The sequence below is a fragment of the Strongylocentrotus purpuratus genome, unplaced genomic scaffold (assembly GCF_000002235.5).
Source record: "Strongylocentrotus purpuratus isolate Spur 01 unplaced genomic scaffold, Spur_5.0 spur5_scaffold_1, whole genome shotgun sequence".
Classification (NCBI taxonomy): domain Eukaryota; kingdom Metazoa; phylum Echinodermata; class Echinoidea; order Camarodonta; family Strongylocentrotidae; genus Strongylocentrotus; species Strongylocentrotus purpuratus.
Window position 1 is genome coordinate 29,837,962 of NW_022145594.1, and position 10,856 is coordinate 29,848,817.

The window sequence follows — 10,856 nt, forward strand, 5'->3', positions numbered from 1 at the left end:
ATGGCAGCTATTTTGACACTGAACAAAATTCTAAAAACATAGAGCCTAGTCTGACTTTATCAGCCTCTGGCTCTGTCCGTGTACATAGTCTTAAATTGTTCAGACCTTCTGTTATGCACCACAACTGACAGCATTTTTTCCTTGCCTGAAAGCTACACTGTAAACCAGAAAATCTCATAGGTATGGAATGTTTACAGATTTTGTTAGCGATTTCAGATCCATGAAAATTTCATTAAACAATAAAATAATTGAATAGCAACTGACCTACATGTATCACTATATTTTTTGCACTTCATGAAAGTTCCTTGCCATGGAAATCTCTGCCGTCTGCAACTCTCAAAATTTTCTATTTGCACAGTAGTCTTAAACTTCATACCCTTGAATAAAACACATGAGGACTGAAGAGGACTTGTGCGTCCAGACTCTTCCTCTCCCCACTCCCCCCCCCCCCCCCTCTCTCTCTCTCTCTGTCTCTCTTTCTCTATCTCTCCCTCTCTTTTTCTCTCTCTCTCTCTCTCTCTTTTTCTCTCAATATTTCTCTCTCTCTCTCTCTATCTTTCTCTCTCTCTCTTTCTCTCTCTCTCTCTCTTTCTCTCTCTTTCTCTCTCTTTCTCTCTCTTTCTCTCATTTCCTCCCCCCCCCCTCTCTCTCTCTTTTATAGGTTCCATGTAGGGATATTCCTAAAAAATAGAAAATGGTAATTGATATCCATGTACAGGATATTGGTGTATTTTACGACCTATTACATTTTAATGACTTGTTGTAATGTAATCTAAGCCAAGGTCTTTGGGAGTTCATTGTGTAAATGTATCTCAATTAGGCAATTATCAGGCAGACAGGTGACAGCAAGGTAGCCCATTATCAAAAAGTCAGTCAAGGGTCATTTGTAATAACAGGTACAGTCAAACCTGCTTTAGTGACCACCTGTCTACAAAGACCATATTTTTTTGTTTCCCTTGAAAATGGTTTCTCATTAAAACATGTAATAAAGGGACCTGTACATAAAGACCACCTGCCTATAAAGACCATGTTTCTTGTCTCCCTTGGGTGGTCTTTATAGACAGGTTTGACTGTATATAACTCTTTGTCCTTGGAATGGATAGATACCGTGGTCACACTACCAAATGGATATCTTGATATTCTGTGTGATATCTGTTTTGCTGTTGGTATAGAGTCCGTTTGGCTCATGTTGACCATGCTTCAAAGATCTTAGCGGTACTCAAACATTTGTCAGGGGTTTGTAGGGGATTATTAATGAACAATTCAGAGTGGAAAAATGTATCATCCTTTTCGGGTCCTTTTTCAGTCTCATAATTGTGACTGGGGAATGAAAGTATTTCATACACATAATACAAATCGGTCCATATTGTTTCTATATGACTTATCTAGTTTTGTAAGTTTGAACACAACTTTTATAAATACTCCTTGTTTCTTCTCCCCAGTCTCGTCCACTCACAAGATACCTGCCCATCACGTCCGAGGACTTTGACCTCCGAGCGCACGTCGAGACCGCAGGTCACAGCGTCGACACCTGCCCCTACATCGCCATCACCAAAAACACCTGCCGCGGCTACGTGACCAAGATGGGCGGCCGCATCAAGACGTGGCGTAAGCGCTGGTTCGTCTTCAGCCGCACGAAGCGCTCCTTCCTCTACTACTCTTCCGACAAGGACGAGACGAAGCCCAAAGGCGGCATGTACTTTCAGGCAGTTCAGGACGTTTATTTCGACCATCTCAGACCGTACAAGAGTCCCAATCCGACTTTGACGTTTTGCATCAAAACCAAAGAAAGGACTTACTTCCTTGTTGCGCCATCGCCGGAAAGCATGAGGATATGGATGGACGTTATAGTGACTGGGGCGGAAGGCTATATGCAGTTTAAATCATGAAGTGGATATTATTCATCGAAACAACTGGGAGAAAAGCCTGGTATAGTGAAGGACGACGCAGTGACTGGCACGGAAGGCTATATGCAGTTTAAATCGTGAAGTGGATATTATTCATTGAAAAAACTGGGAGGAATGCCTGGTATACAGAAGGACGTTGCAGTGACTGGCACAGAAGGCTATATTGAGTTTAATTCATGAAGTGAATGTTTTTCATTACAACAACTAGGGGGAAGCCTAGTGAATGGATGGGTATTAGAGTGACTGGTGCAGAAGGCTATATGCAGTTATTTATCGATACAACTGGGAGGAAAGCCTAGTGAACAATCAAATATACAAGCTGTGTCTTGTTGGATTAAAACAACTGGACCAGAAGACTACTACTTATTGAAACATTATCTTGCAATTTGAACAACAGGAAATGAGGTCCATACCTTTTTGCAAGTTATTGCTGGTTAACATACGATTTGTACTTGATTTTCAAGTGGAATCAACATCATTCATTTTTATCATATCACAGAGAAATTTGCTATTTATGATATTTTGATGTATGTTTCCCAGCTTTGATACAATTCATATAAAAGTTTCATGATCACTTTTGACATTCTGAATATACCAGGATGCAGTCAGTTGTTTGTTCAAAAATTAGCATTTTTTTCTTCAAGATAGTATAAGTTAGAAGTTATTGGTTCTCTTAATAGATTTTTTTTAAATATTGGAGGGCCATCAGGCAGATCACACTAACATTCTCTAACAAGACCTTGAATCTCCACTTGGCACCCTCCACCCAGGTGAAGTAAAATGGGTACCCAGTAGGGGAACTCCCTTAAATGATCTCACATTATAGAAGCTTGGCTATAGCGAGGGGGAAATAGAATCCAGTGCATTTTTATTCCATGGAAAAGGAACTTCAAAATAATCATCTACCCACTCTTCACGTTACTGGTATAACCCTAATGCCAGAACTTTTACACGTACGAAACTGAATTTTGTGAATGGTCCACATTTGCAAAGTTTCTTGAGGTAAAATGGTTACTATTACCAATTCACAAAAGTTTGAGGTCTTAAAATGTCCTGGCGTTTCAGTAGTCCTTTAATAAATGTGCCAGTGTCGTAATGCAACTCAGTTTTAACTTTGGGTGTTAATAGAGAAATGGCTACATTGTAGCATTTCATCAGCTCTGCATAAATAAACATTCATTGGTTTTTAAAACAGCATACTATACCTTGCGCTGGAAAAAGGGAACTTATTTTTCTCTTTTCAGTCCATTATATTTGTCCACTAATAATTTCACCTTCATCTTTGGATTTTCAAGTATTTTCTCTTGTTTCTATGAAAAGACAAGTTGCCTTAAAAGTTGACACAAAACTGTGTTTTAGTTTTTATACAAAATTGTAACGCACACTAGTTTTATAAAGAGGTTGCACCGTGAGTTGTGAAGGAAATACTGCCATAAGTTATAGTAGCATGTAGCAATACATTTTCTTTTTCTTCTATCAAATTATACTTTGATTATTATAGAACTTGTAAATGTAATTGATTTATAGATCAATTTGTTAGTACTGCATTTGAGGAAAAGGTTTGGGTAGACGATGCTATTTTTTTCTATCAATCTACACAAATTTCATGCATTCTGGGTGTATTGCCCAAACAAGGGCCCATGGTAAATTTACATACATTATACTCATCACTATAGCATATCTTCAAAGGGTATATATTTGTTAATATTCTGCATTCTGACGCAGATCCTACGTTTCACATTGAGAAAGTTCAAAGAATGGACACCGGTATGCCTATCCTCATTTACAATACTATTTATATTCATGACTATTAACCATACCCAGTGAGAGATTTTGCTTAGTTTATAATGCCTCAAATACAAATTTATTTGAACATTATGGTCTCTACTTTATACTGTGTTATACCCAGTGTAATCATATATTTATTACTTCATTTTACAGTTTGAATTATTATTTCATGATTTGCTTAATGGTGCTCTTATCAACATTATAATTTGGACATGTATACATTTATATATGAAGTGGGGTGAGTTTATAAAACCATTTTTGTTATCCTTGATCAGAACGATTATTTGTATATGACCTCTACGTTTCATTCTGCATTTAGTGACTGAACATATGTACTATCGTTCGCTTGAACTATTAGGTAATGATTAATTTAAACGTTTTATTATTATGACTGAAGTATTTGCTTGTGTAAATAATTGATTGTACATGAATATGATTATTTTGTATACAATGTTAGTTCGATGCCCACTGTCGAGGTTTCCAATGTGTTTCATGTTAGCCATGTGTATATTTTAGTTAGAATTTGACAGCAGGTCTTGGGAGATAGATCTGTGATATTTAATGATGGGTTTTTAGAAAATGCAAGGGCTGAATATTGGCAGGTCCATTGCTTTCAAGTTTTTATGAGATTTATTTAAAAGAATTTTAAGAAAACGGGAACTGACCAACGATTCAGTCACTCACATTGGTTCAATACATTATTCAGATGTACTACTCCATTATTTAAAAGCCAATCTTAAATGCCTTACACTATGAACACGACTGACAAAGAAAGCGGACAAAATATACAGTTCCTCATGTAGACAAAGGAACATCCCTTCACTGCTATTATGTAAGAATGTGTAGAACAGGTGTCACATGCATACTCACCTTTTTACATAATAGCAGTGAAGGGATGTTCCTTTAGCTACCTGAGGAATTGTATATTTTGTCCGCTTTCTTTGTCTGTCATGTTCATAGTGTTATCTCCTTTAAAAATAAAACAAGATTTTTGTTGTTGTTCTGCTTCTTATTTTTTAAATTACCCTTTACTTGACATATTTGCTAACTATTTAAAAGTGATTCATTGTTGTTTCATGGAATGATTTATCATGGTTTATGTTGTCTTAAGTAATTTTGGGGGTAAATTTTAGCATTCACTTACAGTAGGCTTTTCACAGAGTTAATTATTATCATCTTTCAATATCGAATCAAGAGCCACAGGCAGGTTTGATTCCTATGGTGTCTCAATAATTTGATATTTTGGTACGCACAGAAAAATCATTTTAAATTCCCTCTACTTAAAAAAAAGTACTTTTTTGTTGTTACGAGGGTGATTTGATGTCATATACATGTACATTAAGCCCTTGTGATGAATGCTTGTAACTTGTTGTATCAGCATAATTATTCATATTATTTGCAATATTTACTTTATAATACATATTACATCACATCCCTTATCTTTGTATATTTGATACTAAGTTGGCGCCAATTTTTCGTTTGGTACTTGCTCATATCTTGGACGCAAGGCTAACAGAGTAAGAAAAACAAGATATGAGGATACCATTTTGATTATCTTCTTTAAAACTTGATTTAGTGACATTTCTGGTTGGTTTTGAGTTTTCATTTTCCCACCAGTAAAATACTGAATTGTAAAATTGTAAAATTGTAAAATTGCTTGGGATATTGATATTAATAAAGATAATTGATTTATATATTACATAGTAATTACCAATTATTTCTCCATGTGCTTAACATCTTGAATAGAATATGCCCCTTTTGAAGGTCACACCTAAAATGCCACCGTTATTTTTAACTTCTTGCTGCATGTAAAATATTGATGCAAATAATAGGAATGTTTTGATAATGGGAAACAGACAAAATATACCAAATTGGAGTATATTCTTGAATGTACTAGTGGGACATGTATGAATTTATCTTGCTTACTTTGACAAACTTTTGAAAAGTGACCAGTTTTATGGTGTTTTTACTCATTATATCTTTGTATTATTGAGTTTATTCTCGCATTTATTGGGTTCGACTGCCTTTCATGATTAAAGTACAGATTCATACAATACATGAGATTGTTGTGTTATCATTGTGCATGAAGATTTTCTAAATGATTTTGAATACCGGTTGTAAAAATTCTACAAAATATGAAATTCATGACTATTTTGGAGGTCAAGTGTTGTAGCCGGCACTTCAACTTTTGAAACCTCAATCGCCAAGCGATGCCGAGTTTGCCCTAGTCCCAAGTAAGTCCAGTTTAAACTGGGCTGGGCTGCAGACACCCCCAAGTTCGAACGCCCAAGTGGTGCATGACCTTTGACATAAAGAAGGAAGAAAAATGAGAAGGGTAGAGTAAGTCGACTGAGTATAATGCAATGGGCGAATGAGAGAATAGAAGCATTAAAGGTAAAGACCAGTTATGGTCATGCGATTGCATTGTGAAAGAAACGTTGTGGAATCGATCAGAAAAGGTTGATCATCTAGCATCTAGCATCTGCAAGGTTCTGGAATCATCAAAATGATAAGAAATTTGGCCCATTCTTCGTAAAGTTACAAGCACTATACACAGAAAGATGTATATGGGACTACCCTATATCTCTCACAGACCATGAGAGAAACAAATTTACCAAATATATGAATTAGTAGGCAGTTTCCCTGCAAATTTTTTATCATCATGTATTAGTCAAAACATATTCTTTCACATGATTGGTAATGAGAGCTTCCATTTCATTTTTTGAAATTGGGGCGTTTCCAAAACTGGTCTTTACCTTTAAGTAAGAGAAGGGAGATAGAAATTATGGTAGAGAGTGAAAGAGGGATAGATAAAGGAGAGGGAGAAAGATGAGAGGGACAGAGAAAAACAGGGAGAAGGGAGTGGAGGAGATAGAGGAACCTGAAGGGAGAAGGAACGGTATTGAGGAGACGAGCGAAGGGTACATCGAGATTGAGGGAATAGAAGGAGTAGTAGTAGTAGTAGTAGACATAGAAATAGTAGCACAGTCGTAGTAGAAGTATCCTTTCTTCAAACCATCAAACCAAACCTCTCTTGTCTCTACCGCAAGCTGGCGCTAGACCTTTTCAAAACCGTACCGTGACCTCAAGGGTTGAAGAATGCGGCTCTCTCGGGCTCTTTACGGCCACCTGGGATAAGAATATGCTAATCAAAACTTATAAAAACAAACAAACAACAGACTTAGAGCAGCCTAGAATAATTAACCCCTTGGTAATGTATTTAAATAATACAACTGCGACACCTGTCTTTTTCTTTGTTCCTTTTACTTTCATTCCTTTGGTTGTTTTTATTCTTGCTTTTACTTTATTCTCCTTTTCTTTTCTGCATTTGATTCTCTTTCCTTCTTTTCTTTCCCGTTTATTTTCCTTCTTTCTTTCTTTTTCTTTTCATCTTTTCTCCTTTCTCTTGAAAATTTATTTCTTTTCTATCTTCTTTTTCTTTTTCTACTTCTTCTTCATATATTATTATTATTAGTAGTAGTAGTAGTAGTAGTAGTATCAGAAGTAGTAGTATCAGAAGTAATAGTCGTAGTCGTCATAGTAGTAGTAGTAGTAGTAGTAGTAGTAGTAGTAGTAGTAGTAGTAGTAGTAGTAGTAGTAGTAGTAGTAGTAGTAATAGTAGTAGGAGAAGGAGGAGGCGTAGCAGCAGGAGCAGTCGTCGCAGTAGTAATATCCTTCCGTTTATCATCAAACCTCTCCTGTCTCTACCGGAAGCTGGCGCTAGACCACTTCAAAAACTGCCGTGACCTTAAGGGTTGAAGAATGCGGCTCTCTCGGGCTCTCTACGAGCACCTGGGATTAGAATCTGACAATAAAAAATTATATTAAAAAAGAACAACAGACATTGAGCAGCTTAGAATAATTGGCCTCCTTGGTAATGTATTTAAAGTATTCACGTTTTCAGGTGACAAATATTTCATGAACCTCTTACGAAGTGTTGTATTTCGATAGCAAGAATGCAAACTCGGTTTGCCCAATTAACCTAATTAACAACAAGTTTATGTATGCCATTTTAATTCTGACAAATAAGTGTGACTTAATATTAAATAAATTACGGAAACGTAGCTACAGTTACTTTATATAAATTATACTACACTAAAGTCTTCCTTTTCTTTGTCTTTGTCTCACACAAACCCAAACTCGCACAAAAAACTCTAAACGACTGTCCTCAAATATTCAAATTATATATGAATATTCGCCTACCATATGAAAGAAGGAATAATCTTGCATATTAGTTCTGACAATGTCGGGCAGGCCTTTGGTAAACTTTCAAGTCGTCACATTGGTTTACAAATATATTCAAATGTATCATGATGTTTCTTTCCTAGTGATCTAGTTATTCCATCAACCTGTTATTAATGAATGAACTACAATACTTGGAATCCAGTCTACACACATGACTTGTTGCTGTCGGCCAAGCCTTGGTCAAGCTTTCAGTTTGTGAAGATCAGATAACCTCTGTTTTATAAATATGCATAAAATTTGAAAGTAGTAAATCTGTCTATTGCTCACGAGTAACTTCTGTTTGGGATGTATGCATAGGCCCTAGAACCCTAATATAAATTAACTGGTCTATTCATTAGTATATGAAAAACCAAACGGCCGACACTAACTTGTATTTATTTATGCATGCATGCATGCAGGTTCACAATTTCATAATTCATTGAAGTTAACATCACATGAAAAATTAATATAATATAACAAATCATTTTCAATTTTACAATCCATTTGAATTAACTTCCCGTGAAAAAAGAATATAACATTGTTTTATCAAAGACAAGTTGCAACTAATATACAGTTTGAAGAATGAACACACAAAGGTGATGAAACATAAGCAAATAGAGCTTGAATCGTTACAACACCTTTCAAATATATACTATATGACAAATAAAATTCCTAAAGTTTTTCCAGTGAACTATTTACACTTTTTACAAAGTTTAAAAAAAGAAAGACAAAAAAGGATTTCGCTAAGCCTAGTAACAAAATTATGTTAGATTTAATTAGAACTGATATATAGATTATAATGTATAGATTATAATGCAAAAGACATTCCTATATATTATGATAATACAGATGTTGAAAAAGTATCCCGTCGAAAAACGATGGGGTACAACAAAACAAAACAAATATGATACCTCCAAGCTTATAAACAAAACTATTTGACACTAATATATAAACATGTCGAATTTCTGAGTTGACATCTTTAATTAAACTAACAGTAGCAAATGGTACGTAGTTGAAAGCTGATTGTTGTAATTCAAATTTGAAGTTATCTTTATTCTTTTGGTCTGAATATGCCTCCTCTGTTGAAATGTTTCTGAATATTGACCAGTTTCACCGTATGCCATGAAATTTATGAGCGAAACAATCTTGATTCTGAAGTCCATCGTACCTAATTGTAATCTCAGGCGATTAAAATGATTCCGGGGGTGGAGGGACCGCATTCGTGTTCCAAAATCTCCGGTAAAGGGGTATTTTTCGCGCAACGAAGTCCAGCCCGCCATTGACTTTCAAACCGGAGATAGGACACCCACCCCTGGGGAAAAAAGCACAGGTAAAAAAAGGTTAATGTTACCTTAATTTGGAGACGGGCCCCTACCCCTGGTGCTCGAGGGGGGGGGGGGGGGGGTGCGATTTTTAAATTTTCGAGAGAAAAAATTAGTGCTCACTACATCATTAAGACCTCGATAAAGGCCTATATTCATCATCAAGTTTCATAGCTAAACTATACAAACAATTATTATTATAATTAAGGTAAATTCTTTACAAGAAAATATAATGTTTGGAATAATAATTTGTAATCAGGCCAGAACTATAGATTGAGATGAAAGACTCTTGTCATATTTGTATTTGTTTAATATGAAGATTTTTAAAACAAAAGACTGAGAGAGGGGGACAACAAAAGAGAGCAACAAAACTGAGAAAACTGAACATGGGGTGAAGGAGAAGAAAATGAAAAATGGATATAAATACAAAATGTGGAGAGAGAGAGAGAGAGAGAGAGAGAGTGAGAGAGAAGGAGAGAGAGAGAGAGAGCAAAGAATGTGAAAGACAAGTACAATTAAGTGAGGGATGGGTACGGAGAGGGAGAGGAGGTGGCAACTAAGCACATCAACCCCTACTTATATTCACCGAAATAATTGCATTACATTTTTTTTATAATCATTATGTTAGCCATAAATCGGAAAGAGGAAATGTCTCCACACATGTAAAACCAAATTTCCTATCCGAAGAACAGATAGAAAAATGGGGAGTGAGAGAGAGAGAGAGAAACGGAGAGAGAGAGAGAGAGAGAGAGAGAGGGGAGAAAGAGAGAGAGAGAGAGAGAGAGAGAGAGAGAGAGAAAGAGAGGGGGGTGTAGACTGGGGAGAGAGAGGTAACAGAAGAAGGGGGGGGGCCACTCAGTGTTATTTAGGGTACGCATGTGCGTGTTCCCTCCTTTTGAAAATACCCCCTAAGTCCGGTTTGTAAAGTCAAGAGTTCTGTGGTATGTACGAGCCGGACTTTGGTGCATGAAAAGTACCCCTTTACAGGACATTTTGGTAACACGCATGCGGTCAGGCGATGGACAGAAAAAGAGAGGCGACAAAGTTGTCGCGATTTGAGTGAAATAGCGCCATCTCTTGTCAGTTAAATGGCAATAATCTTGTTCATTTTCCTAGTTTTGTGTCATTCTTCATTTCAACACGCTCACAACAGTACTGTTTCAAATGAATCTGTGCTCCGATCTGATCGTCATTTTCCTGTGAAGAATTAATTTATGCTACACTTTACTAAGTTATATATTCTTTTATCACCTGTATATTTTCAAAGTACATTTCCTCTTCTCTTTATCCACATTCCTTCCATCTCTTTTTTTCTTGGTATCTGTCCCAGTACCTTCCCTTCCTTTCACTCACTATATCCTTTCTCTTTTCCTTTAAAAAAAACTTTGGTCACCCATCTCCACCTCCTTTGGTGCATTCTCTATCTCTCACTCCTTTACTCTCTTTGTCTCGTTTCTGCAATCTCTCTCTTTCTCTTTCTCTTTCCTTTGCCTAATAACTTTCTCTCTCTCTCTCTTCCTACGTCATCCTCAACTATTTCTTCCCCTTTAGAACACCAAATTAAAAGTAACAAAGAAAGTATATGCATAATGCATCATCACTTTGTAAAGAACAA

The 10,856-nt window shown here is 36.2% G+C and overlaps 1 protein-coding gene across 6 annotated transcripts in view; it reads left to right on the forward strand.

Moving 5' to 3' along the window:
• LOC577428 (pleckstrin homology-like domain family B member 1) overlaps positions 1 to 3,550 on the forward strand; it is a 77,846-nt gene extending 74,296 nt beyond the window's left edge. For all 6 annotated transcript variants that reach the window (XM_003729333.3, XM_011680454.2, XM_011680461.2 and 3 more), the window contains one exon: positions 1,443 to 3,550. In XM_003729333.3, the coding sequence (XP_003729381.2) occupies positions 1,443 to 1,889 (447 nt within the window). In that variant the 3' untranslated portion in view covers positions 1,890 to 3,550. The remainder of the gene's footprint in view (positions 1 to 1,442) is intronic.
• Positions 3,551 to 10,856: the final 7,306 nt, after the last annotated feature.